General features: G+C 29.5%; 2 protein-coding genes across 2 annotated transcripts in view; one reads left to right on the forward strand and one right to left on the reverse strand.

Moving 5' to 3' along the window:
• Positions 1–915: 915 nt before the first annotated feature.
• LOC129972108 (uncharacterized) lies at positions 916–7,432 on the reverse strand. Its single transcript, XM_056086095.1, has 2 exons — positions 6,647–7,432; positions 916–2,589 (listed from the first exon to the last, which is right to left on the reverse strand). Exons 1-2 carry the CDS (start codon positions 7,310–7,312, stop codon positions 2,089–2,091), a joined length of 1,167 nt encoding a protein of 388 aa, XP_055942070.1. The 5' UTR covers positions 7,313–7,432; the 3' UTR covers positions 916–2,088.
• Positions 7,433–14,722: 7,290 nt separating this feature from the next.
• The window catches only part of LOC129972359 (Y+L amino acid transporter 2-like), a 42,627-nt gene continuing 32,851 nt past the window's right edge, over positions 14,723–24,498 (forward strand). The window contains exon 1 of the mRNA XM_056086475.1: positions 14,723–15,734. Coding sequence (XP_055942450.1) covers positions 15,140–15,734 — 595 coding nt within the window. The 5' untranslated portion in view covers positions 14,723–15,139. The remainder of the gene's footprint in view (positions 15,735–24,498) is intronic.

A 24,498-nucleotide genomic window follows, 5' to 3' on the forward strand; every position in this document is an offset into this window, starting at 1 on the left:
CCTCATTATTGTATCCGAAGGATTTGGGTTGAAAAGGGACTATTAAAGCTAGCTTGTAGAATAGTTTTATCTATTATCTAGCGGATTTCTGTGGCAACGTTTTTTAAAATGAAAAAAAAATTCCTGCTTTTAAAACATTTTCAAAATTGCTGATTAGGCGCAGTGAATAAACGAAGTCATAAAACTGATATTTTATATCAAAGAATTCTTTATGGTTTGAAATGTATACTTTACTGAGTACTTAAAAAAAATTAATCGTATAACTCAAAACATTCAGTGAGAAGTTTTGATAAATTTACTGGCAACTTATATTGATTTCAAAAATAAAATCAAGTAAATTGTAATTTTTTCCTCCATTGAAAAAGAAAATAAATGCCCATCCTCTTTAAAAGTTTATTCCTTAAATAAATCACAGCATATTTTTATGTTTCTAAATTTAATAAGAATCGAAATTGAGAAAAAATATTATTTCAAATGAATTTTACAAACCTTGCGCTTACAAGATGGCGACACAAGTAGTGCGTACGTACAAAATGTAGGATGTTCAGTAAGTGGAGAGAGAGAGGTTTGTTAAAATACAGCTTTATTTTCTTCCTTCACAGTCAAGAAAAAGTTGGCCATTCTTTGTTCGAATAAATGATCAGGAACGTATACAACATGCTCATCGCCGCCAATGCTATAGACAAAATAAGTGTTGGAATGCCTTCGAAGTATCCATACGTTTCAGCAGGGAGTTTTCCTAGGAAAAAAATCTGAACCAGTAGTTTTTTTCATATGTTTGTTGACACTTTACGTGAAAATCACTAGACATTCAATTACAGACATTATCCTTAAAGACCTGAGGGGGGGGGGGGAAACAGGTTCTAAAGCAATTCGAAATTTAAGGGTTTTTAGGGAGGTTTTTTTTCGAATCATTTCTTTTTTTAATCTTTCATTGCATAATTTGTACATAAAGTTACTTTGAATAATTGAATTCTAAGCCATGTTTTTATTCTTCATCAAAGAGATTTTTGGGCCCATTATATTCTTGCTAAAAATGAAGTAAAATAACTATTGTCAAATTTTCTCCTCCAGTATTTAAAAATCCATAATCTCTAATTCCCTAAATAGACTATATACGAGTAGCAGCTTATTTAAATTTCAACAAAAATAATCAGATGTTTGACTTTAGGAGATTTTTTTTGCCCAAATTTATGAGTTTTAAATATGAGTTCAAAAAATGAAATTTTTTCGAATTTTCTTTGCTGGTAAAATTATTTCTGTTATAAAGGAAAATAAATCAGTCATTAAAAAAGATTAATAATTTGTTAAATTCGTATGAATTGTAGAATTTTTTTATTCGAATGCAAATTTAATACAAAACTTGATAAAAATATTACACTCACAAATTATACATTAAAAATAATGCGCAATTATATCATATATCCAAGAGCTCTAAGTTTCTTGAGAAATAAAGGTTTCAATAATTTGCACGTTTCTTCTATTATTCGGGTAGTACAAGAAATATCAAATGTCTTATCCAAGTAAAATGTGCTTTTTTAAATGATCCTGCTTTAAAATAAAAAAGGACATTTTCATTTTAGGCCTTCTGAACATTTTTAAGAAAGAAAGGTATTAAAGTTATCTTAAACATTTTTCGTCTCATTACACTGTCAACCTTTCTCATAAATCAGAAAACATTTCCCAACTAATTCGAATGAAAATTTTTTTTAAAATGTTTACTTTTTTTGTTTATGAAATAGAAATAATGGCAGTATTCCCAACAATAAGATCTTATAAAGAAGTAAAGACAGACAAAAATAAATTATCATTTCTCATTATTTTGAAGAATTTAGCCTAAGAGTCTAATTAAAATACATTGAAAATTATTTTCAAAGTTCTAAGAATTTTATGTATTATATATAATCATGGCAGTCGTAACATAAATTAGAAACAATAACACAAAATCACGAAACTTATTTTAAAAATACATTATTATTTGTAATACAAATATAAAATCCATAATTGCATCATATAAGAAGTAAATCGCAGCATACACAAACTGTAGCAACTTTAATCATATTTAAAATTGTAAATAATTCGTCCTTATCACGTGAGGGCAGGAAAATAACTGGGATATTGCAAATTAAATCCCTTGTAATTAAGATAATTTCGATTTCTTAAGAGTGCAGTACGTCTAACATCAATGTTGTACATACTGTTCAAATCAAATGGCATTGGCATAAATGCCTCAGTCCATCTAATCGGTATTCTGACATTTCTAGCTTCATATCGGTATTGCAACAAGTGTCCTTGAGAATGATTCGTCTGGTTAAGATATGGTTTCGAAGATAAGTTCATTCCAATTGAGTAATGTCCTGGGTCAATTTTCAGCAGCAGTTGAACAGCTACCCTAGTTTTGTAACAACTCTTGTAGCCGAATTTCTCCAGGTTGAACGTTTCGTTGACATACAACTCATGATTCAGTGGTCCGAATATAGGGATTAAATGGTGTTTTTTGGCTGCCAAAGTTATCAGTTCTTGAAAACCTCCAGCGGCGTTATCGATGAACAATACCATTGCGCCAGGTTTCAGGATTTGGAAGATTTTCTGCGAATTAAAAAAAAAAAATGTGAAAGATGTTCAATAATTGTAACAATTATTACAAAATATACTTCAAAATAAAAGAAATGGTATTTTGCCAAATAAAGGTGCAAAAATTTATTTAAAATATTATTTTAATAGTTCGGAAAATTTTCTGCAGATTTCAAGAATGCAAATATATATAAGTTTAGAATAATAATAATTATCTAGAATATCTTATAATTTATATAAAAGATGCTATTTTGGTTTAAAAAAATGTATCAAATTCAAAAAATTTTGTTTCAATATCAAATATATTTTAAACAAAAAAGGACCCCCCCCCCCAAAAAAAAAATAGACTGAAGGAGAATATCGTTTGCAAATTATTAAATTCCTGATTTGAAACATATTTGTTTATAATATAGGCATTTGACATGAAAAATTATCATAACCTAAAATATAGTGCATAATATTAATAGTTATATCATACAGTGGATAAAAAAAGTATTGGCAATTGCCTATAAATGATCATATTTGCTAAAAAAGTTTGTTTACAAATTTTATTTTAACATAGCGATTACAGAAGGAGAAAAGACAAACAAATATAACGAAATTTTCATTTAAATATTTTTTTAGTCAAAATCTACGAGAAAATCCAAAATTTACATGATAAAAAAAAGTATTGGCAAAATTATGAAACTGACAAAATAATGAGTGAAAACAAAATCGGTATATGTTTAGTACTTTGTATGCATACTTTCTGCATCTATAACAGCTTGTAATCTATTTCTCATAGAGGAAACGAAGGTCTTTGTTGTACTGTTGGGAATTTTGTGCCACTCTTGCAAGAGTAAACGTTTGAGGTCATCTTTACTTGAAATTTTATGTTTTCTGATTTCTAGATCCAGCAGTAGCCATAAATTTTCAATTGGATTGATGTCAGGCGATTGAGGAGGGGTTTTTAATTGGCGAGGAGCATTGTAGAGTAGCCATTCACGGGTGAGATTCGCTGTATACTTGGGGTCATTGTCTTGTTGAAAAACGAATGATGTTCCTTAGCCAAGATTTTGGGCACTGATTTTTAAGTTATGGCGCAAAATGTCAATGTATGTACTTGCTGTCATAATACCATCAGTAAAATACAGATTGCCAACTCCATTAGCTGCCATACAGCCCCAAACTAAGACGCTGCCTCCACCATGTTTTACAGTAGCAGTTAAATGTTGCTATTCCAATTCAGTATTTGGCCTCCTCCACTCATATCGTCGTCCATCACTGCCGAAAATGTTAAACTTTGATTCGTCGGAAAAAATAACTGTGTTCCAAAACTCTTCGGATAAATCAACGTGGGATTTTGCGAAATCTAACCTCTTTCTCCTATTTATTTGCGAGATGAAGGGTTTCTTTCTAGCTGCCCTTCCATAATAACGTCCCTCGTGTAAAACATTCCGTACAGTCTGTACGCTGAAAGTCTTTTGCGAAGTGAAAGCAACATCTCTAGCTATCTGGGGTGCACTTATTTTAGGGTTTTTCTTAACATTGTTAATAATGGTACGTTTTTCTCTTGTAGAAAATATTCGAGGTCGTCCACTTCTAGTCTTATTTTCCGTTGATCCTGTTTCCTTGAACTTTTTTACAACACTTCTGACAGTAAATAAACTTATATTCAACTGCACTCCTATAGCACGATATGTTAAGCCTTCATTTCTGAGCATAATAATCATGTTTTTAACACTAACGTCAAACTCCTTCGATTTCGAAGTCATTTTACTGCAGTAATCGCAAAATAATGCATAGACACTTTTGGAGTAGTTTTGCAGACTTTATAACGGTATAGTTTCTTATAAGTCGAAACACGTGACTTCAATGTAACAAAATTTGCATAGCAGTTAAAACTTTGCCAATATTTTTTTGACATGCAAATTTTCGATTTTGAAAGAAAAAATCGTAGAAAATGCAAATTAAAATAAAAGTTTTACTATTTTTATATATCTAAGATGTCTTGTATTTAATTAAAACAGCTAAAATTGCATAACATTTTATTTATTTGTCAATATGAATAAATTAAGGTAATTGCCAATACTTTTTTTTTACCCACTGTATATCATGTTAATAATACGACTTATTAATTTGATATGATATAACCATTAATAAATATATAAAAATATACCACTTCAGGTACACTGGAATCCGATTCATTCGAAGCCAATGAGATCACAACAAAAATTAGTTTTAACAGTAAATTCGTCTAGGAACATACACAATCGGGTTTCTTTAATACATAGCAAATTAAATATTACATAATTAATAAAGAATATTAAATTTTATCAAATTTATTTATTAAACCTATTTTAAAATCTTTAACATTATTGATGGATAAAAAAGTTTTACTTTAATATATAAGTTACTAATTTCAATAAAATGATATTTGGCATGTAATGGCTATATAATAAAAATCAAATTTAAAAAAATAATTAAATCTGTAGAATTAAAAAAAAATTTCAAATAGTGAGACATTTTTATTACTTCTTTTATTTATAGCAATAAAAAGCCATCTTGTTCTTGAGTGAATTAGAGCCCTTTAAACTTACTAGGTCTAAACAGAAGGTACGAGGAACGAATACGAAAAAAAAAATGTACTGTTTTTAGTTTTTGCTTGGAATTAACCAAAACTGATTCAAATTATAAAAAGACATTTTGACTTTATGTTAAATTATTTTTTTATCTAGATTATAGAATAGATTGCAATAGTACAATCTATTTACAACGAATCTTTTAGCAGACAGAGCATATTCTAAACTACGTATTCATCAAATTATGAACATATCCCATTTTTTTAAATGACAGTTTTGTATGAATATGCCTAATGAAACAGCATTTTAATTTTATACATGACATTATGATATTTTTATAAATTATTGTTGTATGAGTGTATTTAATATGTATTATACATCTATTGTGAATATTATTTATATATTAACTATTTCTTAATATCATAAGAACTAGATTTAAAAAAGCAAGCTAAGCAATATATAATGCTAAATCAGCGAAAAACTTTGATATATATCTGAGAAGTTGTTGTTTCACAACGTCTGAAAAGGAGAGATAACTGAAAGAAAGGTAAATAACTATCTCAAAGTGAATGCCCTTATATTTCGCGATATCTCTCATTCCATAGAATTAAATGAGCTGTGCACTCAAAGAAACCGAAACTTTTATTTTGTTAAATCAGATAAAGCATTTCCTTCCTACATACCATTTATATATGCTAGAAATGAAAATCAAAGCTTTTTTGAAAATGTTTCAATGTTGAATATTTTTATAATAAAAAACATTCAATGAAATCGTAAAAAATAACTAAATCAATAGTTTTATATATAATTAATATATATAATAAAATTAATTAATAATTAATATATATAATTAAATTTATATATATTTTAAATATAATTTTGTTGAATTTGATTTGTTCCATGCTTGTAAAAAAGCAGTTTCATAATCGATTTTTCATTCATTTTCTAATAAAGTGAAATTTTAAAATTTTTTGATTTTTCCTTTCAACAAAAATATAATAGATTTTGCTTAAATTAAAAATTTTGAAAAAAATAATTATCAGTTGAGTTTTGTTAAATTTTGATTCCACATAAATGATCCTATTTGATTAAAAATTTCATAAAATGATTACAAGACTTCATAATCTTTATAAAAATAAATTGTGAAAGATATGGAAAATTAATAAATTGAAAATAATAAGGTTTTAAAGAATTATTTTTGTTATTTTTCTAAAAAGTGGAAAATAACTTCAAATCTTATCATAACAAAAAAAATCCCATTCTGTTAAGATTAAAAGTGTATTATAAAAATGTGTATAAAATTCAAATTTATCTAGAATATTTATATCAGCAACTCAAGTATTTACTATAGTTTTTTTTATACCACAAGACTTTTTATTTATTTATTTTTTACTTTTTATTATTAAAATAAAATCATTCTTAAAAAGTTATTTTAATTTTTTATACAATTTATTATAAATTTTTTTAATAGAAAGTGTTAGTAAAATTAATATTATTATACACTAACTTACCTCAATCATTTCCGAAGTTTTTTTACATGCCACAGCGGACACAAATTTTACCAGTGTAATCAAATCAGCTGCTTCTATCACCACGTTAAGATCTTCACTCAGCTGCTCCTGCAGATCGGCACCAATAAAAGACCAATCAAACTGCCTTTGATTGACACTCTGAGATAGTATTCCATACGAATGATTTTCCAGTCTTAGTTTTTTTATCACTGATTGAAAAGTCCCTTTCCATTCTGGCATGATATCCACCAATTTAGCAGAACTAGGAAAGAAGCACAACTTGTCATACAGGGCTGCTAACACTCCAATAACATCAGTGCCAGGACCAGAGCCTAAGCTGCAGATGTTAAAAGGTTTCTTCAGTAATACTAAATCTTGAAACATGCGGAAAATATATCGATTTTCAGTCAAAGCTCGACTTACAGCTTCATATACAAGTGCAGTATGAATTGGGGCATACTTATACAGATATGCACAACGGTATGCCAGTTTGTTGTAGTCTGTTATAGGATAATTATCTTTGGAAAGGTTTTCCGGGTTACCTCTATAGACTTCATGCATGTAACGAATAGCCTGTTGCACGTCACCTTGATTGATATCATTTTTTATCCAATCATCTTCCAGGATTTCGGAATACAAACGCAAGAAAAGTGTTGAATACCACATAGTGCAAAAGGCGATGTGATTTGCATCAAAGTAAGGCTTAAAGTCAGAAGCGGAACTAATTCATCGAAACTTCCGGCTACAGCTCTAGTACCAAGAAAGAAAGCGAACCGAAACTTTTGATAAAAGGAGCAATACGCTGGCGATGTCCTGATTGGAGGAGAAAGAAAAATAAACAATGTTCCTTTATCTCAGAATTTGCAATTGTTTATGAGATAAGAGTATACCTGACAACAAGTTCGTCACATGCATCACAAATATCGGTTTCATTTATTTATTTTTTAGTACTAGATTAAAATTCAAAATATATCAAACGGGTTTTTTTTTTGCCATTTTTAAATTTAAATTTTATTTTAATCTAGAATTATAAAGGATATTTACTTTAAAAGAATTCACACTGACAGCTGAAATTTTTAAAGTTTTTTTTTTTTTTAATATAAATTTATTTGCTCAAACATTTGCTACCACGTGTAAAAGAGGGGGGAGGATATGCTTTTGAGATTAAATTGTATTTCAATTCAACCTGAAATAAAATATAGAAAGGATCTTACCTGAAACATCTGAAAAGAATTAATGCTTGATAAAGAGGTTATAGAGTCGATTATTGAAGGCAGGGTTCTAGAATTGTAGGTCGCGAATCAACAACTGGTTGGTCAAAACAGCTTGAAAGTGTATGTATTTTTCCATACTTTGTTAAATTGTTATAATGTGAACTTAAAATATTAATTAAGATACACATTAAAAACAGTTTTTTTGCAAAAATTACATTGAATCAAAAAAAAAATTCCTATTCACAAAAAAAAAAAAATCACAAAGCCTTATTTCAGAAATAACATCTGCTGTTCATTTCTGAAAAATTCAAAGCGCCAAATATTAATTAGGGCTCTATAGATTCAGTTGCTAAAAACCGGATGGCACGGTTCAAACGTTAGGGAACTAGCCCAAAAGGAAATGGAGCAGTAATGCACAATATATAAATAAAAATAATCGATTTTTAAATTTTAGCCTTATAAAAATTAAATTTCACCTATTCCTGAAATGTGTAATGCATATTTGTTTGGAATGTTTGAAGTTCATAATAAATATATAAAAAAATTGAGGGATATTCCACAAGTAAGGACAAAGAGTCCAGTTACAAATAACGCGGAAAATGTTATCCCCTTAAGAAATCAAAGTGTTAATTTACCGAAATTAAATATAAAAACTTTTCAGGTCGATTGCAGTCAATTCATAGATTTTTGGAATTCCTTCGAAGTCACAATTCATAAAAATGATTCATTAACAAAAATTGAGAAACTTACTTATCTAAAAACGTATCTCCGTGGAATTACTTCAAATGCCGTATTGGAATTTTCATTAACTGAGCAAAATTATGATGAGTCGATACAGTTATTAAAAGAAAGATTTGGCCGAACAGATATAATCGTATCTTCTCACATGCATAAACTTTTATTGACTGATCCAGTAAAAACTTGCTCAAATATAACAGGCTTAAGAAAAATGTATGATGCAATAGAAACTCAAATTAGATCGTTGCAATCATTATATGTAGCTACAGGTACTTATAGTAACCTATTGTGCCCTTTAATATTACAAAATCTACTCGAAGAATTAAATTTAAATTATAATCGTCAACGTAAGGCAGGTGAATTGTTTAATATCACTAATTTAGTAGAATTCATAAGAATTGAAGTAGAATGCAGAGAAGCTTCGTTATTAGTAGCAAATCCAAAAGTTTCTATTGCAAACGAACATTTATTTAGAAACAAAACTGATCAAGGATGCAAAAATAAATATTCTTCGCATACGAATGCCTTAACGACACACGCCGACTCATTTCAACAAAAATATGAATCGAATCGTAAATTTAATCCAAAAAGAAACTACTATCCTTCTGCCAATGATAGACTGAGTAATCAAAAATATATCTTTTGTACTGAAAAACACATGAGTCATGATTGTTCACTTAATATTAATGAAAAGAAAAAAATTATTAATGGCTAAAGGAAAATGCTTCATATGTTTTCAAAATCATATAAGAAAATTCTGCAATAGTAATTATAAAAATTTGTAAGCTCTGTGGTTCTTTTTCACATAATTCTTTAATTTGCGAAAGACCACAATCCGAAACCGAAACTAATAATATTTCCCCTCCAGTCGAGGTAGGGACTTTTTTCCTCAAAGAAAATAATACCGCTTCTACCATATCCTTCAGAACCGAATCAAATAAAAGAAAAAGTAGGGTGAGGAATCGAGGGTTTGTAATAAGACCCCTGGATGGGTCTTATTACAAACATTTTCAGCTGTAGTGAACGGCAGATGGGGAAGGACGCACTTGCGTTGTAGGTTGGATTGCGGGGCCAATAAATCCTTCATCTTGAGAGAGGTGGTCGAGGAATTGGAATTGAAAACAGTGAGCAGGGAAGTTTTAGCTATTCACACTTTCGAAAGTGAAACCGCTCAGCATCGTGTTTACGATATAGTGAAGATTACGTGAGGAATGTGCAACACCCGACTCGGTGCGTTGAAATACAAGCGGTTGTTTTTGACTCGATTGCTTCGGCGAAAATTCATACTCCATAGCAGTTTGTTAGAAACATAGCATTGGAAAAGGGAATTGAGTTAGCACATGTTAGTACTTCTGAGAGTATTGATGATTTGATTGGTTCGGATTATATTTCAGAGGTTTTAGGCGAAAGGAATATAAGGATTAGTAAAAGATTGATTGCAGCTGATAGTATTTTCGGATATTTACTACTGGGAAAGGAGATGGGAATTGATTGTAAGGAGATATCTGCTAACCATTTGATCGTCGATGATGAGGAATCGAGCTTTGATAGGGTAAAAGATTTGTGGTTATTAGAAATGATTGGGATAAATGCGGATAAAGAAGTGTCGCTTTCAGATAAAGAAACTTTAAAATCGTTTCAACAAAATACGACGTATAACTCGTTTGTTATGGAAGGAGGATAATAAGGCATTAAGCAGTAATTATGAAATTGCAAAACGTCGTTTATTCGGTTTAAACAAAACATTAGATAAAAACAAGGAATTATTTGTTAAATACGATGGCATCATTAAGGAACACTTAAGGGAAGGTATTATAGAACGAGTAGATTCGAATTTAGACCAAAATATAAACACGGGTTATTTTCTTCCACATCATGCTCTAGTGCGAGAACGAAAGGATAGTAAAAAGGTTAGGATTGTCTTTGACGCATCATCAAAGGGAAAAGGCGCTTTATCGTTAAACGATTGTTTAGAGAACGGACCGAACTTAAATCCTAATTTACTTGAAATCTTGTTACGGCTTAGGATACACAAAATTGCATTTAGTGCAGATATTCAGCGCACTTTTTTAGAAGTAGGGATCACCGAGGAAGATAGGCAGTTTCTAAAATTCTTATGAATAAAAGGGAATTGTTCTAATCTCGGTTTTAGCCCTCACAATATTCAAACATTCCAGTATATAAGAGTCACCTTTGGAGTGAAATGCAGCCCATTCTTACTTGCCGCAGTTATTAAACTGCATTTAGAAAAATTCGAAAGTGAATATAAAGAAGCGTGTAAAATGGTGAACTATTTCTACGTAGATGACCTAGCAGCAGGCCCGTCAAGCGTTTCCGAAGCTATAAAATTGAGCAAAGAAATTATCTACATTCTAAGTCAGGCCAGCATGAATCTTCGAAGATGCGCTACGAACTCCCCAATTCTAAATGAAGCTTGGGAACAAGCTAATGTTGACCGTCGTGAAACATCCGTAGAATTAGGTGTGCCATTAAAAATTCTTGGACTCATTTCGGACAATAACAACAATAAATTTACCATAGACATTCATCAAATTTCTAAGATGAAGGACAGTAATCTTTCAAAGCGATTGATTCTGAGCATGTGTGGGATGCTGTTTGATCCATTGGGGACGGTACCCCTTTTACTGTTAGAATGAAGTTGCTACTACAGAACATATGGGAACGGGAGATTAAATGGGATGAACCACTACCACCGGACATTCAAGAGACATTTCTGTCATGGCTGGATGAGGTAAAAACTATCCCTCAGATTTCTTTGCCTCGTCATTGCTTCCTTGATGCAGTGACTCCAATGGCTGAAATTCACAGTTTCTCTGATGCAAGCCCAAAGGCCTATGGTTGTGTGGCCTACTTCAGGAAAGTGACCAACGGGAAGGTAAACTCCAGTTTCATAGTGGCAAAATGCCGCCTAGCTCCATTGAAAAAATTTAGTCTTCCCAGACTCGAACTCATGGGAGCCCTTGTTTCTGCCAGGTTAGCAAAATACTTAAAACGAGCATTTCCTTGGATTACATCTGACCTCCTCTTCTTCTGGTCCGATTCGCAAATTAGCCTTCATTGGATAAAAGGAGACCCTCTACGATGGAAGGAGTTTGTGAGAAATCGCGTACGTGAGATCCAGGAGAAAACCAATCGAGACCAGTGGAATTACTGGAGAGGAAAGACGAACCCCGCAGACAAGTTAACCCAAGGACTGTCAATCCGAGTGTTAGTGCAAGATGATGTTTGGTGGTATGGTCCAGGTTGGTTGTCTAACCCAGATCTATGCCTTGACAACACAGTGAACAGCGAATTCAACGAAGTTGAAGTAGCAAACGAACTAAAGAAAGACTATGTTCCAGCGAACAACATAGTAATGACTGTAACCGGAACTCATTGTGATTATTTTCTCGATAAACTTCTTCTCAAAATCACAAATGACTAGATTCTTATTATTTCGTATATTTTTAGATTTTTAGCTAATTGCAGGTACTCTCAGTCAAGGACTCCAGGGTCCATTACGGCTGATGAAAGGATTCAGGCAGAAAACCAATTAATCCGAATGGTTTAACGTGGTAAGTTTAAAGAGGAAATCAGAAATTTGAAAAGAGGCAAGAATGTTTCAAAGAAAAGTAAGCTGTCAACCTTAAATGTAATTTTGGACGAAAATGATATTTTAAGAGTGGGAGGCAAGTTAAAAAATTCCAAATTAAATGTTTATTCAAAATGTCCTATTGTGTTACCATCGAATCATATTTTAACTTACAATATTTTAGAGCATTATCATAAGAAATATTTCCATTTGGGAGCACAAGCTTCGTTGTATCAAGTACGTCAGAAATTTTGGCCAATAAATGGTAAACATAATTGTAAAAAGATGATATTCAATTGCATTACTTGTGTGAAAAACAAACCTGTTTTAACATCGCAATTAATGGGTGATTTACCAGCTGATCGTGTAACTCCTAATCATGTATTCAATATTACTGGTATTGATTTTGCTGGACCATTCTTCTTAAAATTCAGAAACCAGAGAAAAGGTATATTGAGCAAAGTTTATGTTGTAATTTATGTGTGCTTATGTACTAAAACCTTGCATCTTGATTTCGTAACTGATCAAACATCTGACTGCTTTATTGCAAGTTTAAAGCGTTTCTTTGGAAGGAGAGGTATATGTGCAAAAATCCTTACTGACGATTCAAAAACATTTGTCGGTGCAAACAAAGAACTTAAACAGCTCTAAAATCAAAATCAACTCTCCTGATCAATATTTAAGTGAACTTTTAATTTCATAATCTATTAAATGGAAGTTCATTATACCAAAATCACCGAATTTTGGAGGTATTTGGGAAGACAGAGTAAAATCCTTTAAATTCCATTTAAAACGCGTACTTGAAAATCAAAAACTAACTCTGGAAGAATTTCTAACAATTTTGGCTGAGATTGAAGACGTCCTAAATTCTAGACCCCTTACTCCACTATCTCCAGAATTCGACGATTTTGAAACTTTGTCACCTGGTCATTTTTTGAGTGGCAGACCAATTAATAGAATTGCCGAACAATTAACTTAAATGAAAATCGATTATCAAAATGGCTAAAAATTACAAAATTTTCTCAAAATATTTGGAAAATATGGAAACAGGATTATTTTTGCAGTTTACAACAACATCACAAATGAAAATTCAAAAAGAATGATATAAAACTCGGAACTCTCGTTCTGATAAAAAATGAAAATTTACCTGGAACAAAGTGGTTGTTAGGAAGAATCACTGAAGTTTTCCACGGTAGTGACAACCAAATTAGAGTAGTCAATATTAATTTACCAAATAGTAATATCCTAAAACGAAATGTCCGTGATATAGCTATTTCATCCCCTGGAAATGAAGTGTATTAATGTTATTGTTATTTGTTTTAGTTTATAATATATATAATGAAAATTAATAATCAGAATTGTATTTGTATTTATATTAATTGTATAATTTTTATTATTGTGAATTTATTGTTTTATTGTAACTATAGTATGCAATTTTATGAAGGTCTTCATCCGGGGAGGGGGGATGTTAGAGTTTTGATTCCCTCTGGTGGAGAAAAGGGAAAAATCTGTTCCCCTAACCAGATGTATTTGAGACGCCGACTCGGCGACATGTACACTCTCTATCTCGTGTCTTTGTGCTGTGGTGTGCTTGTGTGGTAGTTTAGAAATGTCCGTGTCCATATATGTGTGAAAATAAAACCTATGAAAGTTTCAACTCCTGCTTCGTTTTTGAAAGAATTGTCATGAACTGATTCAACATAAATAAAATTCTTTTCATTGAATTTAATTATTTCATTTACGTTGCATTGAAATCAACAGACATGGAATTTTATATAATGATATTAATGAGAATTATTTAATTGTTGATCATATTTTTATTTATTTCTGAAGAATAATATGCTTTTCAAATGCAATTTACAATGCAAACTAACCTATTTTTAAAATTTTGATATCCTTTATCGTTTGGTGATATTCATTATTTTTTCATTATTATTAACTTTATTTAAATTTATTTTTATTTAAATTAATTTGTTTCATATTTTTAATTATAATTATTTCAATTTATTTCTGAGTGAGGTTGAAAGGAATAAATGCGATGAACGCAGGAATTATTTTTTTTTTCAAATTTAATTTTGAAATTGGAATTTTATAGCCAAAATTAATTAATTAAAAAATGTGACTGTTTTATTTGAATTTGATTTTTTTCCTAGAAAATTATTTTTGGTAAATCAAATATAATTATTGAATTATAAATATTAAAAAACGAAAAGCCAAACGACGCAAAAATGAATCACTAAATAAATATTGCGAATGTGAAGATCTGTTTGGGACCAAATAACAAAGTTGTAAAAACATGTTTACTGGCACAGAACGTATCTAGATAAATAGATACCCAAAATGTGATTATATAGTTTTATTTATTTAAACAGGATTTCGTTTTTATGTTTTAACAGGAACGCTTCATCATTTCCTTCGAACAAAACATGCAAAGTATTTAAAATGAGCTGTTTCAGCATATTTTGCGCTTCAATGAAAATCGTATTTTTCCCCTTTTGTTTTTAACAAAATAAAAATTAACTGCATTCATTCCAGGAAGAAGCAAAATACTGCTTAATAGGCTTTATTGAGGTGTTTATTTTTCCTTCTTCGGTAGAAGTGTAGAACGTTTATTTTTCATTGCTGTAAAAAAATTCAGTACTTATATTTCATCCTTTTTTAATCACGAAACGTTATTTTCAATTGTCGTGCATCGTTACCGTAGGGAAATAAATTCAATACAGCTGGAATGTCAAAGCAAAGCAAATTACCTTTCATGACAAACATAAATTAAACGAACACTGATGACAAGCACAATACTCTTTTCGAATCTCTGAAAAAACAAAAAAAGGACATAAAATACGTACAAAAAAGTTCAGCTGTATTGGCTTTGAATCAAAAGATGGTAATCATTTCGTTCGCTTTCAGTCAGTTTATAAACTCCTAGTGAACATTGTCGTTTGGGCCGCAATGGCGGAACAGGAAATGGAAAATAGAATTTCTTCAGAAACTGCTAAAACTCCAGAAGAAACGGGATTTTCCATTAAACTGATGCATAGTTTGTGTTTTGGAAGATGTAAATCATGCTTTAGTTCATCAGAGAATTGCAAACTGAATGATTCTTCGCAAAAGAAATATGACTCCAGCAGAGAAAGCGTGTGCGTGAAACGAGAAATTGGACTCGGTTCCTCAATAGCAATAACATTGGGAATTATTATAGGTGCTGGAATATTCGTGTCACCAAAGGGAGTGTTAAATTATACTGGATCCGTCGGTATGGCCCTAACAATCTGGACTGCGACTGGACTGATATCGATGATTGGGGCTATGTGTTATGCCGAATTGGGAACTTCGATTCCATTTTCTGGGTCTAACTATTCATATTTAATGAAATCTTTTGGAGAATTACCTGCATTTTTGTACATGTGGTCTCAAATGGTGATATTTACGCCTGTTTATACTGTCATACTTTCATTAACATTTGCTAATTATATACTAGAATCTTTTTTCCCACAATGTGTCTTTCCATCAGGGGCAGTACGATTGCTAGCTGCTTTGCCTATATGTAAGTATTTCATTCTTTTAGTAATAACTATTTAAAATATTTTATTTCTGAAAAATCAAATTTTTATTAGTAAACTATTTAGTTTTAAGTAATCATATGTTCTGCATTAGTCTGAGTAGTTTAGAAGTTTGATTATTTGCCCCAGATTCAAATTTTCTAGATTTATCACAAAATTGAATTAAGTGTCCCAAAATGTTCAGTTCCATTTTAATAAGTAAGTAGTTGATATTGAAATAAATTCATAGGAATGTTAAAAATATCTTGATTTCATTTTCAAAAAAATTATGTTTAGAAGAATCCTGTTTCTGAAATTTTAATACACTTAGAATATGGCCGCCTTGATTTGGCAACAGAAAAAAAAAGCAGCTTTTTCTTAATGTCATCATATTTATTATATAAATTTAGAAAAAAAATTTGAAAAAAACTGATTTGAATAAATATAAGCTATGAAAAATGCTTACTTTTTTAGAATGAAAAATTTATATAATGGCCAGATATCAGCTATTGGTTGGTAAAATCACAACTTCTTTTACATTTTGTCCCCATTTTAATTGAAATGCACGGAATTTTTTTTTCTACCCATTAATTAATTTTTTAAATCTATATTCTGAAGAATTCTTCCCAATTGGTATTATACAATATATATATATAAATATATATATATATATAGAGAGAGAGAGATCGATAAATTATAGTTATTTTCTCATTATATAATTATAATGAAGTATTATATAAATATAAATATAAGTATGAAATATTATATAATATCATTATATAAATATAATTTTTTCATTATATAATAATATTAAATTATAGTTATTTTTTCATTATTATTTATTATATAATGATAATTTTGTTGTGTAATTCTTCAGAAATCCTATTTTTATAATTATGAATAAATTCTTTATTACTATTTGGATATTAATGAAAAATGACATTATAAATAGCCTGATTTTTCCCTTCTTTCAACATTTGATCTGCACTTACCCAATAAACTTTCGAGCATTCCGGATTTATATTTTTAAAAAATCATTTTATTTAAACACGGTTTTACCTCTTCTTCATACTTTCTAAAGATATTTGTATCAGCATGGATATAGAATGCAAATATATATATATATATAATTCAGATTTTACTTATATTGATAATTACTTAATTTGCAAACATTCCAGGATTAAAAAAAAAACTGTCCTTGTTGCAAAACATGCAATAAGTAAAAAATTCTATTTATCAGTTTATAGAATTCATAAAATTATTTTTTTAAGAAAAGAAAATGGTTTTGATAGAAAAAGGAGTTTTTAATCTAAAGTCAAGATGCTACTGAAATTTAATTTTAGAAAAGCTATGAATTTTTAATAATATTTCCAGGCATGAGAATTTAATACAATACATTTTGTGACATAAATAAAACAAAAAATTTGGAATAAATTCAAAATGAATGAATTTCAGTTTCTTGTTTCATAATGAATATAAATTCAAAATATAAATCTAATTAATAATAGCTGTAATATTTTCCATCTAAAAGAGTAATTTTACATCCACATTTTACATTTTTACAGTCAGAAATTTTTAGTTCAGGAACTATAATTCCAGTTAGTATAAAAATAATTTTTTTAGTCCCAGAAATGTAACAACACATGTTGTTTTCAGATTGTTTTTAAGTACTAAATTAATCTGATAAAACCAAACTGATTTCAGAAGCTTAATTAACTTTCATAACTAGCTCTACTACATCAGTTTTGCTTGAATGTAATTTTGTTAATTATCTGACAGAAAATTTCTAATATTTTATATGTTTTTAATCCAAGAGAAGAATTTCTCAATTGAAGAGCAGTTTGGAATTTCAAACCATACTGGCGTAAGAAAATATTTCTGAATTTATTTTATCCAACAATTTGTATATTTACATCGTATGTGTTAAACTGTTCAAAATCTACCCATTGGTTTCATAAAGAATGATTGTAAGATACATTAAAAATAAAGCAAAATAGTACAAAAGTAGCCTTGCTACATGCATATGTTTAAGTGAATCTAATTAGCATATTCAGCATTAAAAAGCATTTTCTAAACAGTCTGAATTTCGACAAACACATTTCGACAATCAGTCTAACAGTCATAACATTCAAGAAATTCAAGGCCATTTCATGCATTAAACAACAAGATGAAAAATAAAAAGGTTTGTTATTAGCAGATCTGCGATAAATTCTTTTTATTCGCGGTTTTCAAAGTAATAATATAAATAACTCGCACTGTTTCAGCTTGGGCAGCTGTCTCCAATCAGTGTAGCGAGTTTTATCAAACTGCTGAAATATCTGTTTCTTATTTATTTAGAGCAATCCTTGTTTCTGAATTATTAAAAAATCTTGTTGGTAATTTGATGAACTATTCCTACAATTTGTCGTTTATTGACGAAACTTAAAACAATTCGCTTTCTCTTTTAAAATGATTATGGGCTACAATAATCTAAAATTTCACCTTACAATATTAATCTGGAATCTTCAGTACAAAAGAAAAAAAAAAGATAATTAAATGATTATTAAGAATCAAATCACAGAAAAAAATTTTACTTTTAGAACGACTGCTAATACATAAATCTCTCTATCTCATTCATTCAGAAACAAGTGATCACATTTAGAAAACAATTATCACTTTTGTATAATATTTTTAAGCAAAATTTTTTTCAAAACTTGTTTTGAAAAAAATCTCATACAAAATATAAATATATTCACTTTGATTCTGTAATAAATAATAAAATATTGCTAGGATAGTATCGACTCCTTTTTCAAGTGATAATTTTTGGGTTTATTAATGATAAAAGCAACGAATTAACACAGTTTTTGAAATTCTTGTAGATAGATATGGGATGAGACGACCTTTATATGAGAGTCAGGCAAAAATCATTGTCATGAATGAATTCCTCGTGGAATCCCTTCTACAATTTATGTCAAAGATGTACAAATTAAATAAAAATTGTTTTGATTCGGTAATAAATAATAAAAATAAGTATGATAGTTTCGATTAGTTTTATCCGGACAGTTTTTGTATAATTAATGAAAGAAAAACTTTACTAATGTAGCTGAAAAGCATGAGAGCCATTTAACGGCAACTGACATTTAACGGCATTTTAATAAGATAGATATAAGAATTTTATTTTATTATAAATAAACGCATTAAACTTTCCCTGGTATAAATATAAGTGACAAAAATGCATAGTGAAAAGGAAAATTATGCTGACTCGATAATAAATAATGAAGTGTAAATATAACAGTTTTAATTATTTTAATAGTGCTAACTTATATAAGAAAAAGCAATTAGTAATCATAACTTTTGATTTTCTTTAAATTAGACAATGTACGCGACGACATTTAAATAATTTCTATAAGAATATTTTGAATGTAGATTACTGCTGCCATGATTTTTAAAATTAAATAAAACCTTTTTAAAAAACTAATAATAAAATTTAAATATTATAAAAAGATTTTTAAAAAACTGGCATTTTTTAAAAAATAAACTTAGAAGTAATTAGTTACTATTTATCAAAGTTAATAATTTTTTATCAAACAAAATAATGTTCTATATTTCAGCACTCTAATAAAAACAAGTTTATGATTTTTTTTTTTTATTTCGCTTACTAAATTATTACAAATATTATGGAAATTTATATTCAATTTTGTTTTTCGAAATTCACTATCAGAGTTCGCTTTCGATTTAAAAGGAAATTTTAAACCAAATTAATCGGTTGACTAATAATTAAATTCGAAAAATTGAATTGTAATGGAAATAATATAATTTTAGAATATTTCAGAACTTTAAAAAATGAAGAAAAAATTTGATTATAAATTTCCTCTCTTTAAACCTAAATAAAATGAATAAAAGCGAACAATACAAGGGCAAAAATTTTGAGGCTACTCTAAAAATTTTAACATAGAAACGCAGTACTAGTGTGAGATATCTCTACTAATAATATGGGAGAATATATATGTGAGCCTATGCTGTATAAATTTGCATTTTACGGGTCAGAATTTTTCATCTAGAATTACAAATGTACGGACATTTCGATCGATTCTTTTTAAATGTTAATGGGAATTGAAATAATTGAAAACAAAACGAGATTTTTTCAATTCTCGCCAATAATTTCCTAAAATATCATTGCCCAAAAACTATCTTTACTATCTGTATTAAAACTGAAAAAAATTGTAGTTTTTTAATATAATTTTTTTGGTCAATATATCAATTTTTTCTGAATTTCAAAAGTTTATATATATATATATATATATATATATATATATATATATATATTACAGGTGGTCAAAAAAACTTCCCCTATATATGAAACCCTAGCGACCTTCCGCTCAACCAATCGAACCAAAATTTCAGACATGGTTGTTTGAAGGCATGCGCTGGAGATTGTGATGATTCTAAACAACGCAGAGCTCACGGTTACGGTTACAGTGAGAGAATTTCGAAATTTTCGAATACAAACATCCATTTTTTCTTTGCGCAAATTGATCAGCGTATTGAAAAACCACAAATGGCGTTGGAACGATTAGCGAAAATTGCCGGCGTAAAGCATTTGCAAAGAAGAGCATTATAAAGGACTAATGACAACACAGAGAGGAAAGAGAAAAAAAGCTTTTATTGGAATGGAAAGTTATAATTACAGGTTTTCAACGTGTTCACCTTCGCAGGCGACAACGCATTGCATTCGGGAGATTGTGGACAACAATGCCGAACGTAACATGAAAAGAGGAATATGCATAATTTCACGCGTTGTGGCATCTTGCAATTCTGACACATCTCGTGGACCAGACGTGTACACCTTAGATTTCAGATAACCCCAGAACCAGAAATCCATAGGAGTGATGTCGGAGGATCGCGGTGGCCATGAAACTGCAAAGTTACTAGAGATGACTATCACCAAAGTGTTGTTGCAGCACTGGTCGAACACATTGGGTGACGTGTGGAGGAGCCCCATCTTGCATCCATACAATGCCCCTAATGACATTTCGTTGCTGCAATTAAGGAATAACGTAATTCTGCAACATTGATTTATACCGAGCACTTGTGACAGAGCACGATTTCAAACCTGTGGTAGTGACCTGACCTCTTCGAAAAAGAACGGACCGAGAACAAATGTACTAGCGATGCCGCACCACACAGTCACTTTGGCTTCGTGTAAAGGCACTGGTGCCACATCGTGAGTGTTTTTGCCAGCCCTGTGAACACAGTTCTTTGTGTTAACGTTTCCACTTAAAAAGAAGTGTGCCTCATCCGTCCATATTATCTGCAGCGGCCATCTGTCATCTTCATCATATCTGATGAGGGAAAAATTTGCGTAGTCCACACGCAGTTCCTCATCTCCAGACTGCAATATCTGGACGAGCTAAAACCGATAAGTAAACATCCGCAGAACAGAGCGCAGAAGCCTGAGAACTGTGGTTTTCGGTAATTATAAATTGCAAGCAACACTTCTTGCAGTATGCGATTGATACTTCTACTGTCTAACCCTGTGGATTGCATGTAAATTGCGTCAAAGCCCCTCCTCTCTATGTTGTCATTAGTCTTTTATAACGCTGTTCTTTGCAAATGCTTTACGACGGCAATTTTCGTCACACGCTAATCGTTTCAACGCCATTTGTGGTTTTTCAATACGCTGATCAATTTGCGCAAGGAAAAAGTGGGTGTTACTACTCGAAAGTCTCTCACTGTAACCGTAACCTCTGCGTTGTTTAGAATCATCACAATCTCCAGCGCATACTTTCAAACAACCATGTCTGAAATTTTGGTTCGATTGGTTGAGCGGATAGGCCGCTAGGGTTTCATATATAGGGGAAGTTGTTGTTTTTTTGACCACCCTGTATATAATATAATATAATTTTCAACAATATATTTCATTATTGTAATGAAACTCAGTCCATTTTCATTGTTTCGTCAAATATATATCAAGTGATTTTTTTCTTCTATTGTTGAAATCTAAAGAAGAATTCTGCTTATTTTTTATATTGTCTATATAAGGAATAACACAATAAAGTTACAATATTGTGAAAGATGACATTTAGTTCGATGATAGATTACTCGAATTGTTATGTTTTAAAGGAAATGATGTCATGAGACTTGACTCCATTAGGAAGATTCATTTGTATAATAAATAGAACAAGTGTTAGGCTGTTAAAATAAAACAGCTCTATTGTATGTTACAATTTGTCGCTTAAAAATATTTTTGATGAAGTCATTAAAGCCAAAATTACGCATAAGAGATTTAATAAAAACTAAGCGTAACTAATATTCCAGACGAATCATCCGACCACCTAAGACAACTAATACGGTAAATATATTTTTATTCGAAAAATGTGTCAAGGAATAGCTTAAACGTGATATGCGTTCAAAAAAGCTCAAGGAAACCATAAAATAACTAGGATTACAGGTGCATAAGAAATATATTTTATCAGGTGTATTTTCAAATCATAAAAAGTCTTCTTCCTTAAAAAGGAATCAAATTACTGAATTCAACAGTATTAAACAACATCAAAAATAGTGCTTTCTCCGAAAAAAATTGTAGAATAAAGATCACTTTCTGCGTTTAACATTCCCTTAAAATGTAAAAATAGATATGCCTTATGACCAGAAACATTTAAATCGAACCTATAAATTTACATTTGAAGAAATGCTTACTGAGGAGAAAGTGTCATGATTTGTTGTCAGATAGTTAAATTTTATTTGCATTTAAATTAAAACATCGTTTGTTAAATTTGTTAAAAAATTTATTGTAAAAAATTCGTAAAACAGATTCATATGTAAAACAGACCATTCATATTGAGCGATTTCAATATCTTGCGAGTCATTACACTATTAACGAATAGCATCGACGTTACATGATAAAATTAAAAATTCATGCCAAGCGATTTACTAATTAATTATTTCAAATATAAAAATAAAATTAGGAAAAAAATAATATTCCGCAAAAACGTTTTGTAGATATCTTATATGATGATGGATTCTTTCGGTTATTTATAAAACTTCATTTATAATTAAAAGGTTTTTCATTTTAATATATAAGATTGGTTTTAATATTTATTACATATTATTGAACATTTATTTTATGGATTCAATTAACAAAATTAATTCTTGACTTATTTTTTTTCTTAAAACAAAATATATCGCAATAAAAAAAAAGTTATAAAACTTATAAGCCCCTGTAATTATTTAATAGCCACATCATGAAATTTCAAAGTCCAATAAATTTTAACACATATATTTCAGTGATCTAAAATAAATTAAATGCCCATAAAATACTTTTTTAAAAATTCTATCAGGGATGGTTACATAAATGAGATGCATATTTTTTGCAAATATTTTACATTTAGGTGAGGTTTTTTTTTATTTTAATTTTTTCGCTCTTCTAAAAAAATACAAATTTAGCATGTGAATAAATTTTGTTTTCGTTTTTCAAAGATTATCATAATAATCTATAACCAACATCTAAATGCGAGTCTTTATTTAAAAAAAAAATATTTTTTCATTTTGTATTATTTAAAATAAAATAAGCTTTATTGATACTTTATCTCAAAACAAGAATACTTTCTATTATTTATTCACCTGTTTTCTGTTCCACAAACATCTGATCTTTTAATCGGAATAAAATGATTTTCCTGTCATAGTTTGTATTTTTGTCTACAGTTCGTTAGATTTTCGGTAGATGAAACTGTAAAATTTATTTCATCCTTTTCAAAAACAAAACGATTTATTTTTTTAAATGTTTTCATTTCCTTTTTAACTTGAAACTAAGATTATAAATTAAACAAAGGTAACAAAAATGTACAAGTGAAAAACTTGTGAAGGTTTCAAAGTACCACAACTAACTGAAATAAAATAGCGGAAAAATCAAGACTTTTTTTTCAAAAAAAAAAAAAAAATTAGTTTACTTTGCTAGAAAATTAATTCACATTCAAAAGAGAAAAAATGTTAACATCTGTAATATAAAAAACAAACGATTTTTCAAAAATAATATATAATTAATTAATTAATCCTTTTCCGAATAAAATATATAATAATTGCAGAATATGTATGCATTACAAAATACATCCCTTCATTTCGATGTAGAATTCATTTTTACAAATTAATAATGTGGCCTCATTAAAATATGCCATAATACTTTATTTTAAAATCATAATATTTGCAACTTAAACGTGACATATTTCTTTAATCAAACACTCATGGAATCTTTTGCATCTATTTGCTAGATGTGCATAGTTCCTCAACTTTTAATATTTTATTCCAGGAGTAGCGAACCTTTACGGATCAACGTGTCATTTTTTCTAAAGAAATGTTTAATGAGGTTTAAACGTGCCATCAAAACATTTTGACTTGTTATTATTGAAAAAATAATGAAACTAAATACTAACAACTCAAAACTCTTTATTTACTACGAAAAAATACTTTTTGCACTGTATAGTAGTAGATGTTTTAGTTATACGTGTAATTCAAAATAAAGTAACATAAGTGTGACTTCTGTTGTTATAGATTAAATGACAAATAACCTATATTAGGATTGTAAGATATTACTTTTATCAGAATGCTGAATTGGAGTCATCTGCCAAACGGTTTCTAAGCGAGTCTTTAATGTTATTTATCTCTAAAAATAATAACTCGCAGATTTAAGTAGATGCAAATATGGTTAAAATAGCATGAGCCAGTTTCTTCGAACAGTTAAATATGTCTGGAATCGAATTCCATATTTCCAAAAGTTCGTTCCTGGCATTTTTA

Source organism: Argiope bruennichi, chromosome 6 (genome assembly GCF_947563725.1).
Source record: "Argiope bruennichi chromosome 6, qqArgBrue1.1, whole genome shotgun sequence".
NCBI lineage: Eukaryota > Metazoa > Arthropoda > Arachnida > Araneae > Araneidae > Argiope > Argiope bruennichi.

Coding starts and splice junctions, on each gene's coding strand:
- LOC129972108 (XM_056086095.1), bottom strand. CDS start 7,312: ATGTGGTATTCAACACTTTTCTTGCGTTTGTATTCCGAAATCCTGGAA. Junction 2,590..6,646: donor AAACTTCGGAAATGATTGAG/GTAAGTTAGTGT, acceptor TTTAATTCGCAG/AAAATCTTCCAAATCCTGAA.